The sequence below is a fragment of the Citrus sinensis genome, chromosome 7 (assembly GCF_022201045.2).
Source record: "Citrus sinensis cultivar Valencia sweet orange chromosome 7, DVS_A1.0, whole genome shotgun sequence".
Classification (NCBI taxonomy): domain Eukaryota; kingdom Viridiplantae; phylum Streptophyta; class Magnoliopsida; order Sapindales; family Rutaceae; genus Citrus; species Citrus sinensis.
Window position 1 is genome coordinate 5,500,456 of NC_068562.1, and position 25,878 is coordinate 5,526,333.

General features: G+C 34.8%; 5 protein-coding genes and 1 long non-coding RNA gene across 7 annotated transcripts; 2 read left to right on the top strand and 4 right to left on the bottom strand.

The window, feature by feature from the left end:
• Positions 1-40: 40 nt before the first annotated feature.
• Positions 41-1,425, bottom strand: LOC107178166 (uncharacterized). Its single transcript, XM_015533032.3, has one exon. The coding sequence runs from the start codon at positions 1,031-1,033 to the stop codon at positions 260-262; it is 774 nt and encodes a 257-aa protein (XP_015388518.2). The 5' UTR covers positions 1,034-1,425; the 3' UTR covers positions 41-259.
• Positions 1,426-6,822: 5,397 nt separating this feature from the next.
• On the top strand, positions 6,823-7,203 carry LOC127903741 (protein PELPK1-like). The gene has a single exon (XM_052444423.1). The coding sequence runs from the start codon at positions 6,823-6,825 to the stop codon at positions 7,201-7,203; it is 381 nt and encodes a 126-aa protein (XP_052300383.1).
• A 2,546-nt stretch (positions 7,204-9,749) lies between these two features.
• Positions 9,750-10,118, top strand: LOC127903742 (protein PELPK1-like). Its single transcript, XM_052444424.1, has one exon. The coding sequence runs from the start codon at positions 9,750-9,752 to the stop codon at positions 10,116-10,118; it is 369 nt and encodes a 122-aa protein (XP_052300384.1).
• Positions 10,119-13,406: 3,288 nt separating this feature from the next.
• Positions 13,407-15,285, bottom strand: LOC102623737 (uncharacterized). The gene is made up of 2 exons (XR_008056695.1): positions 13,833-15,285; positions 13,407-13,709 (listed from the first exon to the last, which is right to left on the bottom strand). It is a non-coding gene; the product is annotated as an uncharacterized LOC102623737 (long non-coding RNA).
• A 2,299-nt stretch (positions 15,286-17,584) lies between these two features.
• On the bottom strand, positions 17,585-19,652 carry LOC102608173 (uncharacterized). The gene is made up of 6 exons (XM_052445006.1): positions 19,238-19,652; positions 19,086-19,127; positions 18,875-18,990; positions 18,664-18,769; positions 18,477-18,530; positions 17,585-18,038 (listed from the first exon to the last, which is right to left on the bottom strand). Exons 1-6 carry the CDS (start codon positions 19,493-19,495, stop codon positions 17,880-17,882), a joined length of 735 nt encoding a protein of 244 aa, XP_052300966.1. The 5' UTR covers positions 19,496-19,652; the 3' UTR covers positions 17,585-17,879.
• A 155-nt stretch (positions 19,653-19,807) lies between these two features.
• LOC102607676 (ubiquitin carboxyl-terminal hydrolase 17) lies at positions 19,808-25,564 on the bottom strand. 2 transcript variants are annotated; one of them, XM_006466231.4, is made up of 11 exons: positions 24,856-25,564; positions 23,289-24,093; positions 23,113-23,201; positions 22,688-22,773; positions 22,427-22,589; positions 22,220-22,334; positions 21,946-22,103; positions 21,596-21,632; positions 21,255-21,467; positions 20,623-20,684; positions 19,808-20,537 (listed from the first exon to the last, which is right to left on the bottom strand). In XM_006466231.4, the coding sequence occupies exons 1-11, from the start codon at positions 25,131-25,133 to the stop codon at positions 19,877-19,879; spliced, it is 2,667 nt and encodes an 888-aa protein (XP_006466294.2). In that variant the 5' UTR covers positions 25,134-25,564; the 3' UTR covers positions 19,808-19,876. The 2 variants fall into 2 exon arrangements, with proteins under 2 accessions (XP_006466294.2, XP_006466293.2); XM_006466230.4 differs by having other exon boundaries at positions 21,548-21,632.
• Between the last annotated feature and the right edge of the window lie 314 nt (positions 25,565-25,878).

The following is a 25,878-nucleotide window of genomic DNA, read 5'->3' on the forward strand; positions in this document are numbered from 1 at the left end:
TCCTGCCACCCCCTAAGAATTCAAATAGTAGAAAGCCAAATAAAAGCTCAAAAACAATAATTTTCCATTACTTTCATCTGTCAGATAACAACCTGATTTCACTATTCTTTTCAACTATGTCTATCAAGCAACATACTAATCCCAAAACCATGGCCCCCCACTGTTATAACCATCAACTGTCAGAACCAAATAAACAAACAGAAGAAAAAAGAGTAATTCCCATCAGCAAATCGCAAGAGCCCACGCATATTCTCCAAATTTACCCATCAAAAATAGACTTAACACCTACATAAACATCACCATCTTTCTCAATGAACTCCAAATCAGTCTCTCCAGTTCCACTCGCCCTAACACTTCCTCCGTCAATCTTCCTAATCTTCATACCTCTCCCCATCACCTTCTTGGAATTCCTCGGCACTGATTTCACGTTCTTCCTTGCCACCACTCTCTTCTCTTCATTTATCACCTCTGTATTTCCACTTTCCTGCATCACACCCTTCACATTTCCCTTCAAAACATCTTCTTTAGCCCCATTACCACTCTTCGCATTCACACCGCCACCATCATCCTCATCACTGTCATCAGAAATCTCCACAACTTCACCAACATTATAAGTCTTCCCTTCATCACCACTCTCTTTTTTCTTCTTACTACGCTTCAACGAATACTTCAAAACAAAATACCCTAACCCAGAGTAGTACTCATCTCTACCGTCAACCAACATATTCTTGTTTGGCTCCACCACCGCCACCCCATGAAACGCCCTCCTACAGTTCTGGCATCTCAAGCAAAACTCTTCAAACGCCTTCTCATACTCATACATGTAGTAACAGTACGGACACACCGTCCAAAAGGTTTCATTTTTATCATTATTTTCCTTATTTTCAGCATTTTCTTGCGCCCCCTTTTCGTTATTTTTGCACCCATCGTCGTTCCCACTCAAATGGGTTTTCTTTGGTTCAATTTCATTATAAACATTCTTTCCCTTATCCTCCTTCTTGCAATGACTAGCGAGTTCGGGTCGAGACTCCATTCCGGGTTCGGCTCTGGTGCTTTCTTGCTTCACTTTCAATTGCTCAACTACCTTTTTTCTTTTTTTCCTTTTTTCCTTCCAGACCGGTAGTCAAAGAAAAAGTGAAACAAAAATCATGGCTTTGTTTGCAATTGAAATTTTTTTAAAAAAAAATCAGTGCAGAGAGAAAGCACTGAATTTTCTATAATAAAAAAAAAGAAAATTGAAAGAAAAAACTCGGTGCAGAGATAAAAGAGTGCTGGATGTTTTGAGGAAAATGACAGTGTGTCGAATGCATTTGGTCAATCAGAGCCGTAGGATTGAAGGTGAATGACTACGTGGTGGCTTTGTGTTGACAGATGGTGAGTGACGGGCTGACAGTGTTTCTGATGGCGGGGTTTCCGCTAAACAGAGTGTTTTGTTCATTTCGGGAAATGGGGCCAGAAAAGGCACGGGGCTCAGCCGGTATGCATTACTTGTGCCGCAAGCAACTCAGCCAGCTTCAGGGGATGTCTTGCGATTAATTTTGAGAAATTAAAAGTAATTTAAAAAAGATAAAAATTAATTTTAGTGTTTAGTAAAGTTTTTAAATAATCCCTTTCTTAAAAAATTACTTCATGTTAGCTTGGTAATACTGTAGTTTTTAAAGTAATTATTGTTAGTTGTATTGTAGAAATAATTAACTGTAAAGAGAATTAACTGAACGTTTAATAAAATTTATTTTTAAAAGTATTGTAAGTTTTAAAAGTAGTATAATGTGCTTAGTAAATATTATTGTTAAATTGTTGTAAGAATATTAAAATAATTCAATTAGCATATATTGTTACACAAATTTTACTGTGTATATAAAATATTTATAGTTAAAATAAATATTTTATATTATTAATTTTATTTTTTATTTTGTCATCTCAATATAAATGGTAAAAATAACAATCTCTTTAAAGTTAGTGATTTCATTTCCTAATTAATAAAGATAATTTTGAATTTTTATAATATATATGATGATATATATAGAATTGTATTAAATATAAAAGTGATTCTCAAAATTAGATTTTAAAAAGTTATTCCTTCCACATTTTTCAAACATTGTGGTAAGATAGGGTGATTTTATCAAAATTGATTTTTTTTTAAATTAACCAAACACAAAAATTAGATTTTATCTTTTTAAAATCACGTTTAAGTCTCTTAAAAAAAAATCTCAAACGGGTCCTTTATCGTACGGGAGATTTTAAAAAGTATGAAAAGAATAACATTTTAAAATCTGATTTTGAGAATTAATTTCATAGTTAATACAATTTCATATATATCATCACATATATCATAAAATTATTAAAGTTAGAGAAATTATTATTATTATTGCTAAATATCAATTGTATTGAGATAAAATAAATAAAATAAAATTTTTATTTTAGTTATCAGTGATTAATATACACAATAAAAATATTTTATATATATATATACATATTCATGAATATGTAAATAAATTTTATTTAACATTATATTTATTTTAATCATTTGCACTCTTACAACGGTTCAACAATAAGATTTATCAAATGCATACAACTGCTTTTGAAACTCATAACCTTTAAAAAAAAAATACTCAATATTTAACCGATTCTCTTCACAACTAATTATTTTTACAGCACAGTTAATGGTAATTATTTCAAAAGTTACAACATTAATAAACTGACCCATGGTAAGCTAATAAAAGTGTGAACTAAAAATTAGGTGAGGAGTGCTGGAATCATTTGCTCTTGAACAATGTTTTTTGAACACAAAAATGTAGACAAATTACACATGATAATTAAGGATAAAAAATATTTCACTAAATAGCAAACTCATTCACTTTATTAATCTTATCTTTATTTACAATTGTTTTAAATATATTTGTCATGTGCCATTTTTGTGCAAATAGTATTATTCGTTGCTCTTTTGAGCATTAACTCACTCACTCCTTGTTTAAAAATAAAAATTGAAAAGGAAAAAAAATGTCTCATTGTCATTATGACATTTCACAGAACAGTAATTTTCTTATATTTATTTACTGCACAAAGATTACATTTCCTCAGTTGTATTGAACATGCCATTTCACATCACTTCAAACATTGCAAACAACATTGCCCCTTCAAATACGCGTTACTTTTTTTTCTGATTTGTTTTGGCTTAAAAAAAAAAAATCTCAATTCAATTGCGTGATTGGAATAACATTGGAACTCATTTTTCTAGGGATCTTTTTCTAGATGTCTTCCATGTATCAAAATTTTTTTACAGCTCACGTGCACGTAATCGGAAATGACATAATTAATAGGATTAATTCACATTATCATCCTGCCCGTAGGACTGTCAACGGGCCAGGTTGGACTCGGGAAAGCCCGGGCCCAACCCTATAACAGAAATAAAAAGTCCAGTCCTTTGAGAGAAGGGTTGGGCTCGAAAAAATCCCGACCATAATTAAAAAATCTTGAGATTTTTTATTTTAATAAATAATAATTTAAATTTGAAAAAAAAAAAGAACTACAAATCAATTTTCCAAAATCCTTTACTGTTGTAATGATGATTATCAAAAGAAATATACATGCACATGACATACTAAAAATAAATAAAAAAATGCAAGCATCATCTCAGACAAACATAAATTGAAATAAGAAAGCGAGCTTTAACATATATTTGACAATTTACAATCAATTGTGCAAGGGCCAAGCTAAATGGAATAGTTCATGAGGGTCTCTGCATCAATGCCTTTGACCCTTTCCATACACATAAAGCTTACGAATAGGCTGAAACTGAAACCAATACAGAGATTGTGCCTATGTTTTCTAGTCAAATGAGACTACGGAGAGGCAATTGTTTAGAGAACTCATAGTATATTAGAGTGTTTCTTTTTCTTTTTCTTTTTCTTTTTCTTTTTCTTTCCTTTTCTTGTTTTTTTTTTTTTAACTTGAGCAATAATGAGTGAAGGGATTATAAATTTACTTATTTTTATGCATTCAATATATGTTTGTTATCAAAAAGTTTTGTAGCAACCATGTACACTTGTTTCCTTATACAATCTAGGTTAGAAATTAAGTGCACCTTTTATAAAAGCAATTATGAATATTATTAAACATTATTAGAAACTATTTTTCTAGCCACATATTGGGAAAGAGACAACCACAAGTAGCTGTAAATTAAGCGGAAACAAAACTTTTTCCCTCTTTAGGTGATAAAAATAAGATGTGCACCACAAATAAATAGGCAGAAAAACAAACCAATAAAATCCAAATAAAAAATCAACCACATGAGACACATAAAATGGCTCAAACACTCTCAGTGATGGCGACACTTATTGCCACATTCACGTTCACAACAACCTTCACAATTCCAGGGTCTTTCAAAAGTGATGATCTTGATGCAGGCATGGCAACTCTGCTTGGAAGAGCAAGTTTCCATGCATTTGTCATCATAGATACCATAGTTGTGACTTCAGCCATGACTGCAGCCGTTATCGTATTTTGGTCATTTTGGAAAGGCAAAAGTGAATCTTTTATGGACGCACTTTCGTTGGCCATTGGTTTCACTTAGATTGCGCTCATATCCATGACACTAGCATTTGTGACAGGTTTATATATAGTGTTGTCAAACAATTTGGCCCTGGCGATTGTGTTTTGTGTGATTGGTTGCTTTTTGCCCTTCGTGTTTTATGTCTTTACCTGGAAAACTCAAAGCAGAAAAAATCATAGGACCGTAATCCGATAAAATCTTCCACCATCTTAATGGAATTACTGCATAAATTTTTCTCTAAATAATACTAAAGATTATCAACATAAAAAATTTCAATATTTTTAACTTACAGTAACAGTCTAATAACTGTCTCTGTAACAAATGATATCTCAAATAATAGCGAATGAGAGAGTAAAATAAAAATCAAGACCAATAAAATTATAAAAGACGATGTCAGGAACTTACCCACAAAAATTGAGAGAAATCAAAATTAATTTTACCTTCTGATCGTCCAATTAAAGATTGCAAATCTTGCTCCCAGCCACTCTGTTCTTCTCTCTTTTCCCACTCGTCTTTTTTACCATAATGTAAATTAGGGCTGCCGCTTGCATTTACAGGTAAATTTCATGGCAATTTTCATTCAACTCCAAAACTTTATATTAATTGCACATCAAGCAAGTCATTTTAGACTTTTAGTTTTTGGGCTCCCAAATGAGATGGACCCAACACCATAATTAAAGATAATATTATAATATATATTTAAAAGATAATATTGCAATATATATAAAAAAAGATAATATTGTAAGACTAAAGTAGAGTTAACACATGGACATGGTGGTATGGATGCAATAACCTTGAAAAGAATTGAGTAATATTTAAGTCAAATGACACATTAAATGCAAAAGATAAAGTACATGCAAGTGATTTTTTTTTTTTAAAAAAAAGAAGTGTAAATATTCCATTTTTTTTATAAATGATAAGTGATTCATTAATTGAATTATAAAATAATACAATTAATTTATTTATATTTTTTTAAAAAATATTAAGTACTTATGTAAATGATATGTCACATAATAAAATTTGAAATGTCTATTAATTATTATTGTTATTGTCTCATTATATACGCCTCATATTAACACTGAGAGAATAAGATTGTAGCACTCCCCTTAACTAGGTTACATTAGTAAGAGCACTAATATTTGACCCTCTCTCTTTATCTCACTACATCTCGCATTTCAATTAATTTTATTTATCTCCTAATCACCCTTATGAAAAATAATGTTTATATATATATATACTCTCAATTGCTCTCTTCTCAATTTCTTGGATTTTCAATGAATAGCATGGGGAAACCTCTCACTTCTAGTTTGACGGCTTGACTACATTACCTTCGTCACCTTGCTTTTGTCCCCTAGCTGCTGACAGCAATTAGCGAGTAATCCTCAGAGGACTTAAGCCATTTGCTGACAACTTTATGCAAAAATCTGATTATATTCTTTTTTTTTTTTTTGGTGGGGGAGGGGGGGGGGGGAATCATTTTTTTCTAATTAGAAGAAGACTTTTTTTTGAGGACTAATGGCACCAGCTACTCTCCTTTCTTTGATCAAAATTAATAACCCAAGAGACGAGAGAAAGAGCAAATGAGAAAGAATTGAATATATATATATATATATATATATATATAAGATAATCAAGAAAATAAATCAATTTAATGAGATAAATAGAGGGATCAAATATAATTACTTCATTGATCATCAGAACAGTTAAATGGGTCAGGCCCAAGTAAACTCGACAGACCCATATTTGGGTCGTTGCCAAACGATATGGATCTGTGTTAGGTCCAGACTTGAGAGATACGTACTTGAACTCCTCTGGAATCGGCTTGACTTAATGGGTTCAACTTCCACCTTAGAGACATGAAAAAAATATCCCAATGTCTCTCACTCCATCTCTATTCTCGGAGATTAATTCTTGTAGAAGAAAGTATAAAATTCCTCAACTGGCATTTTAACGAGACATATCCACTTCTGGCATATGTTTTCCACGATAAGTGGGCTGTGTCATCCACTTAAAATTTAAATTCAAAGAATGAGTTCAACAACCAAGCAACATAATCTAGATATGAGAAGGTAAACTAACCAATGTATGTACTTTCTCAACACTTCCCCCACCTACATCTCATCAAACCCTCTGAATCCTGTAACATTTTCTCTATAAATAGCCATAAGAAGCTGCTTTCTCTTACTCAAAACACAATCAGAACTTGTGTCCATATTCCACATAGATCAAAAGCTTGCTTCCTGCTTTTTCCAATATTGGTAAAACATAAAATGGCAGCTCTTAAGCATTGCTTTCTGTTATCTATGCTTGTAGCATTATCATTGTCAAGTTTTGAAATGAGCATGGCAGCTCGCAATCTTTTGCAAGCACCAGCGGGGCCTCTGCCAACGCTTCCACCAATGCCTAAGGTAGCATTGCCTCCAATGCCATCGATCCCAACTCTGCCGCAAGCCACACTTCCACCATTGCCAACTCTGCCAAATCAACCAACTCTTCCAAAGCTGCCAACTCTGCCTCCCATGCCAGCAGCACCAAAGTTGACATTACCTCCGTTGCCCTCAAATCCAATTCCCACTACAATCCCTTCAATTCCAAACATTCCCTCCACAATCCCAACTATTCCTTTCCTCTCTCCACCCCCATCTAACTAATTAAACCCACTTATTTATTCTTCGGATGCTACAGTTCCATGTGTTTCTCGTAGCGTTGGTATTGCTTTTGCTTCAATTTATAGTTATAGCCGGGTTTGCTTGCAGGGTTGAGCTAGTCTTATGTACTGTTAGCGCCTGAGTTGCTGATCTTTCATTTCTCTTTTGTGCATTATAGCATCAGTCTTCGCTCGTTTCTGTTTGATTGCAGATGTATTAGTCACTTGTATTTTAATAATGATTTATACTATACGTCATTTATTTTGCTATGCTGGTGTGTTGTGTGTCTCTGTATATATACTCCTTAGTCCTCCTCCCCGCAGAAAATGAGAAACATTATTTGCGTCAGGAAAATAATATGTAGCAGTAAACTAGCTTAACGATGATAAATATTCATGAACTTCCATATGTTCCCATCAAATTATGATGTTCATAACGATTTGAAGTTGACATTCATAGTTGAAATTTGATTATCAAAACACAGCCTGACACAAAAATGGGGATTAGAAATAGAGTTCCCTTGGGCCCAAATTAATTTCTTATTAAAAAATTGTGTACATTCTAAAAATAAATAAAAAGAGTTAAATAATCATTAATAAAACTTATGCTTAAGATTTTGGATTTAGACAATAAACACGATCACAATCTTGTAAAAATTAAGCACACCATAAACTCAAATTAGAACTGAATCCAAACCATGCTTATGCAAGCTTTTGCTTATTTTGAGACTAATAATTAATGGATAATGCTTCTACCTTATATCCATAAAGATAAACTGAGTAAGATCTAAAAAATCATTCAAACATAGTTTAATGCAGTACATAATTAAATAACAAAACACAATTTTGAATTTGCCCTAAAACACAGATTATACTAAAATAAAACAATTTGGATAATGAAAGCAAGAAAAATAGATAAATAAATACCTTGTGACTATGAAATAGATTCGATCTAAACCTGAAGAAATAATTGCAGAATGTATCAGTTTGCCAACTGTTCCTGACGGTAAGAAATTGAAGATCATTGAATGATAAATTCAGCCGATAGTAAACTTTTTACCTCTTGACAGTTAATTAAAAATAATAATTAATGAGTGGTCAACTTAGTAAACAACATGCAGGGCAGCAGATCCGAGATCTTTTGAATAGTTTCGAAAATTCAGAAGTTAATGGAAAACTTCGAGCGTGTTAGTATTAAGTTTAGGCATAGATCTTGTAATACGATTGTCCACTCTTTAACTAAGTTAGCTTTAGAGAAATGCGAAACTGTTGTTATGGAAGGGTTCATACCCTCCACAAGTGATGTATCTTTTTTCCACTTTGCATTAATAGAAATCTCTTTTTTTTTAAAAAATAATAATAATAATAATTAATGAGATAGAATAAAAAATACTATTCCAACTAAAAAAAAAGGAGTATATCCCCCCAAAAAAATCCAAAAACCCAAAAAAAAAGCAAAGGTTGAGAGGTGGGATATGCCATGCTTTGATTTATCTTCTAATAGCAAGTTTTCAGACCATTTTGAGCTTATAGCTATCTACAAGTACTTTGTTTATTGGTCCCAAAAAAAAAAAAATCCACGTTTAAGAGTTCTACCTTTTAAAGAAAATTATAGTTTAAAATATTTAACTAGTGCCATTCAAGTTAATGTTAGACATTTGGGTTAATATTTCAAAATACTAATATTTCGCATTACTAAATGAAGAGAGTACAAATTGATTTATGTATAGAAAGCAAATATAATATGGTAACAAACCCGTTAAGAGGAGGCTCATGCACACGAAATCAATCTCAAGAAAGGAGCTCATACTAAAAACCTATTAACAGACATAGCTTTGGCCTCTATTTATGTTTATACCCTTTGTTTTATTTTTACTTATTTTAATTTGAATTATATTGAGGAAGGAATTATTTATATCACACGATCTGTATTTTTAAATTTTTCTCTCTGTTTCTTCTATTCTCTTCATCATTTATATACTTTTAGCTATTCAAGTTTATCGTGCTAGAAGTTAGCGTCACGACAGTGGTTATTGTATCCTTGAGATTAAACTGCTTTTTTAATCCTTACACTCAAATATCAATTCTTAAGGTTTAAGATTTAATCTTAAGGACACTGCCATCGCACGCTTTGATTGATTGCTATTTGCTATTTCACATCTCCACTCGTACTTCCATGAATTCAAATTCTAAACTCCATGACGTGGCTAAGTTGTTTGAACGAAGTATGACGGTTGAGAAAAATTCCTCATCTGGCTTGTTCATGAATCAGACGCGTTGATAACTGATATCAATGGCTGCGTCATCCATTCAAATTTCAAAGAAAGAGTTCAAGAAGCAACAAGTCTAGATGAGAAGGTCAACTAACCAATACTATTTCTCAAAACTCGGCCACCTACATCTCATCAAACTCCATGAATCCTTCAGCATTCCTTGCTCTATTAAGTAGCTAGCCATCACAAGCTGCTTTCTCCAACTCAGAGCGCAGACAGAACTTCTCCTTAAAAATAAAAAAACTTGCTGCTTTCTCCAATATTTCCTTCTAAAAACATGGCTGCTCTTAAGCATTGCTTCCTGCTCTCCATAATTATAGCATTATCATTGTCAAGTTTTGAAATGAGCATGGCGGCTCGCCATCTTTTGCAAGCACTTCCACCAATGCCAAAGGTGGCGTTGCCTCCAATGCCATCAATCCCAACATTGCCTCAAGCCACACTACCACCTCTGCCAACTCTACCAAATCAACCAACACTTCCAAAGCTGCCAACTCTGCCACCTATGCCAGCAGCACCAAAGGTGACATTGCCTCCATTGCCCTCAAATCCACTTCCAACAATTCCCACTACATTCCCTTCCATTCCAAACATTCCCTCCACAATCCCAACTATTCCTTTCCTCTCTCCACCTCCGTCTAACTAATTAATCTATTCTTCGGATGCTGCAGTTCCATGGGTTCCTGAGTGCAGTTTATTTGTTCTGCTTCAATTTTTAGTTATATACTGGATTCAGTGAATATTGTGTACATTACTTTGCATTGAGTTACTGGTATTTCAATTCTATTTTATGTGTTGCGCCGCCATTCTATACTCGTTTCTGTTTCATTGCAGTGTGCTACTCTAGATATGTAGTTGTCACTTGTATTTCTACAATAATGAATACAGTATATCATTTCTTTTGCTATTCTGGTATTTGTAAGCTCCTTTCATCAGGAACCCAAAAAAAAAAAAAAATGGCTGCAGAAAACCAGCTGAACTCAAGTGAAAAAAATATATGAACTTCCAAAAGATTCCATCACATCATGATGAGTATAACGATTGAAGTTGACAAAATATCGGTGACAACTGATTGTTCCACTCAGTCTAAGCGAAAATGGATTAGATATACAGTTCTCCAACATAACAACGGACATTAGACCAAATATGTCAGGAATTAATGACAACAAAACACAGAAGTTGTGTATGTACTTCATATTTCCAAGAAACTACAAACAACGAGACTCGGAAAATTGTTTGCGAATGTTTCAGCTCACACAAGTTTGTTCCTTTGAATGTACATATTTCACAATCAAATCACTGTATGGCGTGCATTACCAACGAAAGTGTCCTATTTAATTCATTTGAATTCACTCATGGTCACAAGGAAGACTAATGTACACCATACGAAACAAGTCAACCCAAGATTTAAAAACGTTTATATGTATGCTTCGGCATATACTTCTATTTAATTATATAGATTACAGATTGCATTTGGGCACCAAATATGCTCTTATCTTATGAAGAAATGATTTTTCTGCTTGGTTATAGTACTATTTAGGATTGAGGTGTTATATCTTAAAAAAGTTACAACTGCTATGAAAAAAAAATTGTAACTATAAAATAAAAATTAATAATTTATAGTAAATATAAATTTTAATTTTGACAAAATTATTAAAGATATAATATATTTTACATGATACTAGTGCAAAAAAATTTCAACATAACTTTTAAACTAGAGCAGTTAATACTTATCAAACACTTTAATGCTATATTTTTAAGTTACAGTTTGACCAACCTCATGCCAAAAGCATCCTATATCATGGATACCATCTAGGTGTGTAATGAAAATTAGCCCATTTTGAATACTTTAATATGGACCACTCTATTTCCATTACCATTTGAATTTAGCCAACCGGTCCTTTCTGAGTATGGTTCAAGTGCTCTACTCGCGGATCAAGAGAGGTTACAGCCTATTGTCTATAGTTCCACAGCTAATAGAATACGTTGAGATTGACCACATACGCTATCTCAAATTCTCTAAAATTGTAAGCAATGCTCTGGATTTGTAGGAGGATATTGTTTTGAAGTTGGAAGAGGATCACTGGCGGAAAGACAAAAGGTCAAAAATGACTACCTTTGAGTATTTTGCTGCTATTTGCAGACTTGAAAGTTTAGTGATTCTTCTATTCAAAATTATAAAACCTAATTGGTTTTGGATTATGATATTTTTTTATTAGGTAGACAATTCCTGTCTTCCGGTAACAAAATTTTTAACTCAACTAACCTATCTCCCAATACTATAATCATTGGCATTCTTATCAGTTCAATTGCCCAGTGGTTTAACGGGAAATGCTAAAGGTCGGGAATGCTGAGAGAATACTGAGAGAAACGGTAGCTTGTGCTGCCGTTTCGTGTTCTCTCAGCTCCCCCCCAACATGACTAAGAAAACGAGCCTCCACGTGAAAAAATAAATCAGCTCAAGTCACTTTTGCCAAAAGCTGCCGTTTGGCCCCACACTCAAGTCACTTTTGCTAAGTGAATTCTGCCCCCCCCCCCCCACGTGAAAGTTTGAGTTCTCTCCTTGCTCATGACCAAGCAAAACTAAGTTTGGGTTCTCTCCTTTCTCCTTCACTCGTTCACTTCTCCTTCGTTTGTCGTTCACTTCTTTACTCATCACAAATCATTACTTCAGCTCATCCAATCAGTGAATCAGTGGCCATTACTTCAGTTCGTTCATTTCTCGATCTAGATCTTGAAACAACACCCAGTTGGTAATTATCTCAGCTTAAAGAATACTTTTTTATTTGTTTATTATTTTTTGTTATATCATAATAATAGAAATGTACCTGCATTTACTGATTAAATGATAATGTGTTTAATTTAGAATTTTTTAGAAATCTTTTTATTTAAATGATATGTTTGATTTAGAATTTTTTAAATTTAACTAACAATATTGTTGAACATATATAGACATCACAGGAACAAAGTGCTGTTAATACAAATCTCAACCAATACAAGACTTTAGGCTACTATAATGTAATAATGTAATTCGTGAAGAAATTGTAATTTTTAATTTTTAATGTCGATTATACATATATAATTTTTTCATTTGTGTAGGTACCTATATACCCAACCCAAGGTGGTGTGCACAATATTTATCAACCATTTCCTTATAATTGGCAACAAGTAAGCTTTTATCTAAAAATCATAATTTGTTAGTGTACACTTATATTTTTTAATTTAAAAAATCTCATATCAGGTTTTTAATTTTTACGTATTACAGCAACCACTCCTGCCGTATGCTTTGCAACCACATTATCCTTCTCATTCGATGACGTACGAAGAATCTGGAAGTGGAAGTTTCCAACATTTGCTACATCAACAACATAATGAAGACAACAATGGATGTGATTGATGTTTGAATTTGGTTAAATCGAACTAATTACAGTAGCTTTTTTAATAAATTGCTTCTTGACAAGTGAACCATCTTTATGGAGTAGTTGTTGTTGACATTAAGTACGGGCAAGTATAGACAATTTCAAGGATGTTTTTGTTGTGATTTGAATTTGGCCAAACAACATAATCACTCTTATTTAAATTACCAAACAAAATTACCAACAATTATCATAAATAATTAATTATTAAAATAATTATCAACAATACAATTACCAAAATAATTCCCAACAAAATAATCACTCCACAAAATAATTACCAAACATAATTACCAACAATTATCATAAATTAATTATTAAAATAATTATCAACAACACAATTACCAACAATACAATCACTCCACAAAATAATTACCAAAAATAATTACCAACAATTATCATAAATTAATTATTAAAATAATTATCAACAATACAATTACCAAAATAATTCCCAACAATACAATCACTCCACAAAATAAGGAGTGCTGGATTTCACAAGCATCAGAATTCAAGAACTAATATGAGAAGAACAGAGAAAGAAGGCTGTTTCTCATATAAGAAAGTTAAAAACTAATGAAATTGTTCAACTCTGTGCCTTCCAAATCCCCCCCAAAGGGAAAAACCATAAACCTCATAACTAAACATATAATAAACCAAAACCAAGACCATTAAGCACTCGTCCTTTATTCCAAACATCCAAATCATAAGGATTAAGATTTGAAGACCCAACTGAAACATGAAAAACAAAGGCCTTGGACCATCAACAAATTCAGCTTTATGCTTGAGTCTTTGCCATATGGACGATCAAATCAATCACACGGGAACTGCAAAAGAAAGGAACATGTAATGGACGTGAAAAGCTATCATAGAACTTACTTCAAAGCATCGGTAGGGAGAAGGGGGAAAAAAACAGATTAGAACAATCACAAAGAGAAGATTTACATTACCTGTAACCCCATGCATTGTCGTACCAAGAGAGGAGTTTCACGAAGTTCTTGCTCAAAGCAATACCAGCCTTGGCATAAAAAATGCTGGACCTGCAAAGAAGGAAGAAGGAGTGCTGGAACGGATCTGTTGAAAGTGAAGAAGGAAAATGATTTGAAAGGAAGTACTTTTTCTTTTTCACATGGGGGACAGATATCTGTTACTCACGTGGGTGCGGGGGGGGAGGTGGGGGAAGGTGAGGGAACGAAACGGCAGCACAAGCTACCGTTTCTCTCAGCGTTCTCTCAGGTTTCCCGATGTTTAGCAGCACTAGGTTTAAACACAGTTCAATTGCCCAGTGAGGAGTAACGATTCATAACCAGGTGATTATGTGGCTAGGGTGAGATAAAGCTAAAATAGTTTCTTCTAGTTTCCTTCTGCTAAGAAGAAAAGACAAAGAAAGAAACTCGGTTAGATTTTTTATTTGAATTTGAAAAAAGTGTGGCTAGGGAGGTCAACTAACCGATGTTACTTTACAGTTTTTGCCAACCACAACTCGTCAAACTTGTGGTCGATTTGTCACAAATATGCACAGACCTTCAATATTTGTTCTCTATAAAAAAAACTTATTGAACAAGGACTGCTCTGCTATTCAACACGCACTTATTAGAATTTTCCTCAAGGCACTGCAGGCAAATCTAAACAAGCCAGCTCCTTCTATAAACCAGGGCTTCTCTTAAGCTATGTTTCATGATATTGTTAATTATGAGTATAACATTGTCTATGTCAAGCATTGAAATAAGCATGGCAGCTCGCCACCTTCTGCAGACAGCAGTGGCGCCACCTCCGGCACCACCTCTGCCAAAGGCCACATTGCCTCCAATGCCGTCAATAACCACTCTGCTACCATTACCTTCTACTCCGTTGCCAACGCTGCCAAAACCCACCTTAATCGCCAAGCACCCAAATCCCATCTCCGCCTAATCCAACGTTGCCTGCAGCACCGAAGGTGACACTGCCTCCATTGCCCACAGCTCCATTACCGTCAATTCCCACGACAATCCCTTCGATTCCAACCATACCAACAATTCCCTTCCTTTCTCCACCACCATCAAGCTAAACCATGCACCTAGTCATCAGGATGCCGCCATATACATCAAAGGCTTCTTGGTGTACCACAACGAGATGCTTTCCTTTCATGTTTTTCCATTTGGGATATCATAAAACCTACCAAGGTTTTCATACTTTTGTTTTTCTTCTTTATAGACCTGAGTTGTCCATATTTTTATTTGTTTCAAGGATTTAAGGACTTGACTTTTCTTGTATTGTGGAGTCATTTTCTTTGGATTTTTTATTTAGTTTTATTTGTTGATAGTTAATTATTACACGGAATTCATTATATTTATTTTTTGGGGGTCTTGAAGCCCCAAGAATATGGAGAATGCCCAAAGAAATACCAAACAGTAAAGGAAGGAGAATGGAAACTAGAGTTGATTTAAATGATATTAGAATTTATCTTTCTCCCTTTAAATTCCCTCATAGTCTTGACATGATAAGACCTTCAATACAACCCATTCCAAAGACCAAAAGGCTCGCTCTAACTAATTATCTTCTTCACTAAACAAGCCAAACGTCTCCCTACTGATGAAATGGGCAACAACTTAATTAGAGGTCTTAAGGAGACTAATAAACATGATTCGCCCCTCAAGAATCAGAAAGGTCTTAACTTCTTTAAGGTAATTAAGATCTAAAAAGGACCTACTACCTATAAGGTATTTTCAACCCCAATGAACCTAAAGAAGCAACTAATAAACAAAAAATACACATGTACAACCGTGAGAAATATCCCGAGGGCTCCAACATTTGATTGTAAAGCAAATATACCATCATGCTCCCACTTGGGGAGGGGTGGGACCAATAAGTCTCTCCTATGTGTCTATACCGACTCAAAGACACCCTTAGGGGCAAACCTGTAAAAAAAATTAACTTCATATATAAAAGACGTCTTCTTCCTCATAACTCATCTTCTTTGCATTATTTCTCTTTGATCATTCTTCACTCTCAAACCAGCCCAATTTGACGTTGAAGTGTCGTCATCGATCACTCAGGCGCCAACTTCTAATGGTATTCTCTTTTATAAATCTTAAAAACACCTACACCGTCACATATTTCCTAAGAAAAACTTTTCTATCATTCCTTCCCCCAAAAGACCATTTTCCTCTAATGTTCTAACTCACTAAAAATTGACTAAAACATTCTTGCCGTTGGGAGTGGCAGATTCCTCTGTCTCATGATTGGGTCTGTGTTATTGCTGCTGCTACTCTTTTGTTCTTATATGAAGCTTTTTTTTTCTTTTTTTTTAAATTCAAGTCCTTACTTGAAGTTAAGGCAAAAAGGAAACAAAGCACCATCTTGCACCTGTCAATATTTGGGAGATTCAAATATTTTTGAATATCTATAAATTAACCATCAAAAGCATTAATGTCCATACAGCCTTGACTGCTGTGTTTTCCTGAAGCTTAGTATGATCAACTCCTTATTAACAACAGCCGGAAACCCACAAGTGACAATTCAAACGAATTCACCAAAAATTTGAAGTATCTTTAAAAAAAAAATGGCACAAATGAAAGCGGCATGTAATTAGCTCTGATATCCTCACAAAGAATATGTATGGTACCAGATAGCTCTAACTTAGGATCGGCTATAATAACTCACGAATATTATAGCTTACCAAGTATTGCAAGTCTCATGGTGAGCATTGCTATTGGCCTTTGAATATAACCGGACCCATATCTTCAAGTGAAAAAAAGATAAATAAAAAACAAAGAAAAAAAAATTAAAATCACGAAATGTTCCTCAATGATTTTCTGTTGACTTGTTTCCCTGTCTAAGTCAACATATTTTAAAACTAACCAAGCAAAATTGGTGAGAAATAACAGAACTGATACATGTATAGAAGCAAAACCTCATTAAAGTTGAAAGAGTTCGAACTTCAAAGTATATGGCAAAAAGGCCAGATGATCCATGAATGAGAATGCTCAATCAGGCCTGGGCTTGCCGGTGTCTATATTGAGACTATATCCCCAGCATTAACACTGCCTACAATACCATATTTGCCCAAGGCCACATCACGTCCATTACCCCCATTCCGAACTCCGCAAAAAACACATTGCCGCCACTTCCCTCTATCACTTGCCCACATTACCAACGCAACCAATTCTACTAAAGCCTACACTTCCCCTTTGCCAAGCACCCAAGACCCATCTTTGCCAAATCCAACATTGCCTACCTTGCCTACAGCCCCAAAGGTTTTTACACTACCCCATTGCCAGCTACTCCTCTGCCCCCTATCCCAACAACAATCCCTTCAACCCCCAATACCCCAACACGAATACCAATCATTCCATTCCTCTCCCCACCCTTGTCAAAATGACTGCTAGCCTTTGACATGCAATATTACTGCTGCTGGAAGAGCTTGAAGTCAGATACCTGCAGAACCTGCCATGGTGCTTATGCTTGTGTCTCTGCCTTCCCATTTTTTTTTTCAATCTTCTTTGGTTCATATATACTTGTTTTACACATTTCACTAGTTTTCATCTTTCAAGACTAATCATAAAGCATGTCTCAGCTTAAGGTAAGGGTTGATGATCTTGACTTTCTTCATCTTTCCTTTAATGCAATTCTGAGTAGGCTTAATAATATCTTTGGAGTTCACTTATCTGAATTTGATGCAGGAAGGAAAGTAAAAGCTATGCATTAATGAACAGAGCAAATATGAATAACAAATAACAGAATTAGTATTAACCTGAAATTGTATATACAATATTAAGATATCAGGCGAGCCAAGACTTTCCAAAAATAATGTAATACTGGTCACCAATATTTAACTGTACCGATAATACCTCTCAAAGCTAATTTTATGCAAATGTGCAGTTAATAGTATATTCAATCCCATATGTAGCACAAGAAATTGTTTTAAAGCAGGGAAAAAGATGTAAATACTAATCCCCAATTGAATCTGAAGTGTTGGCAATCTCTAAACTGAAATATGATAACTAGCCAAGTCGTTCTCAGTGTTTATAGAACACAAGATCTCGCCTACAATTGTTTTTGATAGCATCCTCCAAATTCTCAGCCCGATCAAAATCAACTTTGAAAGTTACCATGGCGATTCCATCTTTACCAGTATCATAATCTTGGTTGGTGTCCTCAACTTGAAACAATTGCAGCTGTGAGCATCAAAGATAAGAAATAAGTTAAAATACTGAAATTACCACATGAAGGTCACAGGTTCCATTTTTTAGAGCCAGAAAAGGTCACATAAGGCAACAATTAGCATTTGTCAAAAAAGTAATCCACAAGGACTACAGACTGCATAAGTAGTTAGAATTCTATTCCATGAAGGTCTTTTAACACTTAACATCACAAAGATTATGATCTTTTGAGGGAATAAATTTAATAATTAAAAAAAAAACCTTAGCAGGTAGGTGAAGTAAATGGGACATAAAAAATGTGAAATACAATCAAATAATCCTGTAAAATTTGAACTTAACATAACATGACGGTCTAACAAAGAGAATAAAAATTAGAAGTTCTTTCTTACACTCCAATCATGTGGAATGCAAAATCCAAATTACACCAAAGCATCACTACAAGTCCAAATTTACCTGATGGTATAAAATTCCAAGAAGTTCAAATGGAACCTCCACACCCATTGGAACCTACAAAATAGAAACAAAATTCCAAGATTAAAAATCATGAAATCAAATTAGTAGAAAATTAACCATAATGTATGGCATAAGCATAAATTAGTTCTATGAAAAAAAAAAAAAGCCTGAGAAAGGACTTAATTACCCTAGATTTCACAAGAATTGTAGGAGCATTTCTTAAGCATTCGGATGCCACTCCACCATAAGCCCTAACTAGTCCCCCAGTACCCAGTTTTATACCTCCAAAATACCTGCAGATTGTCAATTCATTCAACATGTAATAATGCACATGTATAAAAGAATGGAACTTGAAAGGATGAACGCGCGAGATTAAAAAATAATAATAATAAAAATACCTTGTGACTACAACCATGATTCTATCTAAACCTGAAGAAACAATTGCAGAATGAATAGGTTTTCCAGCTGTTCCCGATGGTTCACCATCATCATTAGACCGGTATTGATTTCCAACCTATAAAATTAACATAAAATAATAAACAATCAAACCAATTCCTGAAAATATTATATTGAAAACTCAAGATTAACGATCATGTGAGTGCCTAATACCTTATATGCCCAGCAATTGTGAGTAGCACGAGGATCACTGACCTATAATAAATATATAAAAAAAAAAAAGAACCATTCACCAGATATTAATTTGAAATATGATAATCAAGTTGGAGAGCTGTGGAAGAAGATTAATTATAAATTAGTGTTACCTGCGAAAGGAAGGATTGGGCGGATTGTTCGTTGGAGATGGGGCCGGCTATGGCGATGAATTTGCTCTTTTTAATTTCTTTCTCGAATGTGACTGTTTCTTTGATTGTCGTGAAAGCGCCTGCATTATTGTTACTGCTGCTGCCGGAGGTCACCATTGTTTTACTGCAGCGGCTGAAAAGAAATAGTGAGGGAGAAATGCGATTGTTTAGCTTCTGGCAGCAATGGTGGCAGCTTGGTATTGTTAATGCCACAGGCATTTGTCTGTCGTTTCTTTGGTTTCGTTTTCTAGGAGATTCTCAAATGCTGCTACTGGTGGGTTCTCGCTTTTCGGCTGCTTCCCTTAAATAATTTTTATTTATTTTTTCCTGGCCACTCATACGACACCGTTTTGCTTTCCAAAATACTAGCTATCTTCAGCAGTTAGGCCAAACAAAACAATGAGGCAAGCTTTTGTGAGATTTTAATATTTGACAAGTACTCAACTTCCAACACTATTTAAGATCAAACAAACACCGATCTACGGTAAAATGTTTCTGGTTTTCCAGCAAACTACGGTGACTCACAGAGCATAAATATAGAGAGAGCACTTTCCGATAGATTAATTAATTTTCGAACTTAATTTAATCTCAACTCAAACCTCAATAAAACGGTTGAGCTGATCTGTAGTCCCCATTTGCTCTCCTTAATCTTACATCAGAAGGGTTGGCCCACCCTACACGATCAGAATCAATGTCCCTACTACTACCATTACTAACATACTGGTGGCCTAAGTTTCTATATTGCTTAGTTGACTCGGTAAACAAAATTGCTGGGTTTCCATCCCGTCCCAAGCCTTCTCTCCAGCCATGCTGCCAAGCATCATTTTCCCCTTCTGATCCTACGTTTGAGTTTTGATAAGAGGAAGATGCAATTGAGTCTGATGTAATCCCATAACTTCTGTACCAACTAGGTGTATCGCCAAATATTAAATCAGACAAGTCTTCACTCCTAGAAGACTCCTTTGTACTTGCAGTGCTGCAAGAACTCACATCAGACCAGCTGAAAATGGAGGAGCTCTCACTTAATGAATCCACAGCAGGGGATCTTTGCATTGAACGGAATTTCCATTCATCTCTATCAAATAATTGATTGCTGTCTGTACAAGGCTTCTGCTGTGCCTTGGAATCCAAACTAGGAATATATGAGTTCGACCTTACTTTGGATGTATTATTAAGGTCAACAGCTTCCAAGTTCTTTTTCTTGGACTTCACACCATGAGATACATTATTTCTTATCAAAGCTGGTGGTCGCGGAGAATGCCTGAATGAAAAATCTAAATCTATTTACACCCCAGCAAACCAGAAAATCCTGATTTTATACCAATCATGCTACACAACAACATTACCTCGCATAAAGAAGCATGTATGCCTCCTCTGATAAGACCCTCTCCAATTTGACCGGTATTACCTACACAAAACCAACATCCAACCATCAGATTTATAAATTTGAAAAAAAAAAAAACCTCTCAAGCTAATTACTGTGGAAATTATCCAGAAATTGTGAACAAACAAAAATAAACTTTCAACTTATTTCCTAGGACAAGCCTATGAATCAAGAAAACAGCCCCAATCAGCAGCCATAGTCCTTCAGATCTGAACACCCACTCATGCACACCAATTATATTGTTTTCTAATGCATTCTATCAAGTCTCTTTCATAAATTTGAAGCAGGAGAAAAGGAAAAAATTAGAAGTGTCTGTACGATGAAATTCCAGCCTATAAGATGCAGGAATAAATCAGGATTTCATAATAGGTGAGCATCAAACAATCAAGAATGCAAAATTAAATTGACAGTTCACCACCTTAAGCATTTGGTATCTGCCAAAGAGAGGGGTAAAATACACATAAATATATATATATATATATATATGGGGGTTTGTAATCAATTAAAGGGGATATTTTAGGGTCCAAATATAAATATGAGGCTAGAAGCTCTTAATAATGATAAAATAAACATATCAGAGATCAAGGGACATACGGTGCTGTCATCAATTCTGAACCACTCCTCATGGGAATTCTTCACATAGCACACATAATGACCTGAAAATGTAGCATTTGTAACATCCAAGTGAACAACCACTGCATATAGGCTGTACATAGGAGATCCATCACCAGTTCGACTCATATATGGGGCCATGTTGAGGAATTCAGGGAACCAAACTGACTTATTCAACTTCCCAAAGTTCCCAGACTACAAGCACAGGTTGTAGAGCAAAAACACATTAAGAGCACGAAATTAAACTTAAAATTGAAAAATAAAAATAAAACTACCTCAAATCTTTTTAAGACAATAGTAAGTATATTTGGTTCCTCCAATACCGTCAATTTCTTTTTAGCCTTCTCATATGATTTGCACCTGAATAATACAGTAAGACATAAATTTCAATTTGCATCACTAAAATTTCAAACAACTAATTTCACCTCAAGTTTTATTTGATAATTACATTCTAAGAAAAGTAGGAATTGTGAAAATAAAACTGCTTTATTTGCAGAGTAAGCAGTTTAACAACAACAAAGAGGCAAAATGTACAAAAATTAGCTGAGATAAGCCTGCTTGTTTACATTTAGAAATGCAAATATGGGAGAAAAAAGCAAAAGGCACATGCAAAATAACTTGATATCTAGAAGCTCAGGCATGAATTGAGAGAAACAAGCAAATTAATCAAAACCTGCTGCAATAATACTTGTTCTCCCCAACCAAGATTTCACTAGCTGTAAATTGTGCAAGAGCTTCTTCAAGAGTTCCAATATCCCCATCTATCTCAACGGTTAGATCCATCATCCGCTCATACAGCTCAGATTTACCTAGGCACTTCAAGCACTTAATCTGAAAATCCCAGTAATTGAATTCCGATAATAAAAGGAATGAATAGTACTTCAATAAAGCAAAACTAAATCACACAGGAATGTGATGATCGATGTACCATCAAAATAATGAACAACCTTAGATCGAAGATAACCCCCGAAAGTCAAGCCTATTAAAGTTGTTTCTTCTGCAATTTTGCCTTTAGCCCCAAACTCCTTAAGACAAACAGATTGCATTGTATCAACAGCACACCTGCCACCTTACAAAGTAATGCTGTAAGTCACACTTGCAAAGATTCAAAATGTAATGAACAGAAGCATATATAAAAGTAATCCTGTTTTCACCTCAAAAATTCATGAGCATCTTCTTCCCTCCCATGACCAAGATGACTTCCAATTTTTTGAATCTTGGACAGTATGCCGATTGGAGACACAGGGTAGCTCCCATCCTTTGCATTCAGAATTAAGCGCTCAAACTCACAAATAAAACACCACCCCTTCTTTTGACCTGGACAAGGTGAAAAAAATTCAAAATTGAAAAGGCAATCAACAAAAGGGTCCCAATAATGAACTCATATGAAGCTATAACTCAATAAGACAACTTACATGCTTTAGAATGGAGCCCTTGCACAAGATACGACGTCAAAGGTTGAGTGAAGGCCAGGCATTGGAGCACGGCATTAGCATAACAACTGCAAAAATTTCAAGGAAAATTATGTTGTATTAAAGATAAGAAACTGAATTTTGATGTAACCCATATTTAATAGTCCAATATTACATTATTTATAATGTATGAAGCGTGTCCAAAACCGCAACAATGTTTTCTTTGCTAAGAAACAAAAGATTAAATAAAACTATAAGAAATAAGTACAAGGATTAGGAGGACTACAAATCCACAAAACCGCAACATTGTTTAAATCATAAATCTCATACAATAATCCATCATAACACAATGCTGAGAGTGTAGACATTAAAAAACTTAATAACAATACATCTACATGTTAGCAAAAAAGAAGGCAAAAGAATTTTACCTGTTCCCACAATTTATAAGGCCAAACGGGTATAGTTCCACCTTATCATAAGAGTAGAGTTTCATGAACAAATCATATGGAAATAATGGCTGCCAAGAAATAGTCAATCAGTGAATAAGAAATACCAAAGAAACCAACGGGGCTCTCAAGAAAGCAAATCATGACAGCAAGATGACCTTTTCATTGGATTTTCCAACAACCTCGTCCTCAGAACCTAACGAGTAAGACTTCAATGGTTTGGAGACTCTAAATTGCTGCACAACCTTCTGCATAGATGATTTCAGCCCATGACAAGCATTCTGAGGCAAGCTTGGGATACTACTAATTTTTGCAGGCAATACAGACTTAGAATTGCTTAGAGAATGCCTTCCAATAGTTAAGGACGAACGAGGAGCGCTTGATGACACATGTTTCCCTGTAAAACTCTGTGAATCATCTTCACCAACTTTAGTTACGGGATCAAACCTTGAACAGCTCACAGATGTCCTGCTCTTAAACGTGGAAGAATCTTTAACTAAGAATTCAGGTGAAGCAGCTCCCCCATTGGACTTCTTGTCACCCAATTTTGCAGGTTGGACATCATCAGGCAGGGTTGTCTTGGCTTTGGAGATCTGCGGTCTAATGTTAACCTCTTTATCATTATGACTCAATTTCATTTTATCTAATTTACTGGCACGAGATGTGCCATCTACATCAATGACCATATTAGCAGAGTCCGCAGATGGTGACGTGGTCTGTTTAGACTTCTTAATTCTACTCCTTGTTTCAGGCATATCAGGAGTAATAGAATCACAAATAGGACTCTCCACTCTGTCAATTGTGCTAGATCCAAGAGCCTGATTACCACAAATTTCAAATTGCTTTTCTGGTCCTGCTACTGTTACAGAGTCACCATCCTCCCTCGATGGCATAATGATTCTTTGGGGACGACATTCGTCCTTATGACCTTGCCTCCAGTGAAAAATTTGACACTTGCCAGAACTACAAGTACAAAAAAAAAAAAAAAAGTAAATACCATAATGAGACACTGAAGAAGAACAACTGGGCACATTCAAAAGAAACTACTGCAGATAGTCAGCAAAAAGATTAACGGACACCTTAATATGTAGGCAAAATAAAACACACTCATCTCTATAGGTGTTGTAGTTTATCCCTCTATCAAAAACTTTCATGACATGTGCCAAGTGAAGCTAATAGTTTTCACAATGATTGAGGTCCAGCTTAACTAGCTCTAATGTAATTAGATAAGTCATGCAACTGCTGAAACATTATTGACGGAACAAGCAAAAGACACAGTCAGAAATTACTTGGAGGTCTATACTCAATAACATATTAAAAGACATGACAAGTTGCAAGTATTATGTAGATAGCCTTTACTTGGTAAACCTATGAAAACCTACTCCAGCTCCTCTCTCAACCAACATGAAAAGCACAATATAAATAAATTAGTGTTTTCTGCAGAGACATTTTCATATATGGATATACATAGAGTGAGACACCATGACTGGCATGGAAAGTGTCGCAATGAATAAATATTTATCAGATGACTAAAAATGTTAGAGGTCTTACTGCTGAGACCATAAAGCAAGCAGTGAAGTAACCAGTAAGTAACGAAGAAAGATAATTCTCCTCATTTTAAAAATTTCCAAACTTCAAACTTCAAAGCACTGACATAAATTATTTAAAATAAAATAAAAAATTGATTTTGATTCAAAATGCAACAAAGCGAGCCGGCTAACTAACCAGTAACGAACAGCTTTGCACCGAGAGCAACGAGTAGTGGTGGAACGAAAGCAGACAGCACATTGGTATAACCGCGGTGGAGAGCTCGGCAGGAAGCTGTGCTGATTGGCAGCTTGGAACTCTTCCATGAGCGACTCCTCGGCCGCCACAGCCATGAGTTTCGTAACCTCCTCTTTCCTCGCCACCGCATTCTTGCATTTCTGCCGAATTAGAGAGTAAAACACCAATAGAACCACAACCAGCAACCCGTGTAACCCTAGAAACCCGGGTACCGGCATTTGAATTTTTTATTTTACAAATAAAAATAACGTTAACCGGCGCCAAGAATGAGAGCCGAACAAAAGAGGAACCCTAGGATTGCAATGGCTTTAGTATAGATATACATAGATTCAACAGCGGTAAGGGTGGTGGCGGTGACGGCGGCGGAGGACGATTGGAGCGGTGGCTAGTGGGGCAATAACAGAGGCCGCTGAATTGATTAGAAAATTTATGAAGCATCTGAATTTGAGAAAGCAAAATGGAAATGGGATGAAGATTGATGAGCAAGAATCTTTTTTTTTTCCTTCTTTTCCGTTTTCTAATCTTTGTCTTGTTGTGTGGTACGAACTAAGTAAATACAAGCTGCTTTTTTTTTTTCCCCCATTTTGTCCGATTACTGTTACTCACTGGAAAAACTGACACAAAATTCTGTTCATGCGTCATACACAAAAATGGCATGATCTTCAAATTTATTATTTTTAAACCTGAAAATATTAAAAATAGTCAAATAGATAAATATTCCCTTAGTCTCTATTATTTGAAATAGTTACTCAATTAATTTTTGTGTTTTCAAAAAGCAAAATAGTATTGTTATTGTATAAGCTAAAATTCTAAAGAGTCAAACATGCAACAGTTAAAAAAATGAAGAAGAATGAGATAAAATTGCACTAGAACATATATACAATATAAATTCACTGGGACATATATACAATATAAATTTTTGTATGATTTAAAAAATATTAGGATTAATTAGGTAGTTAGCTT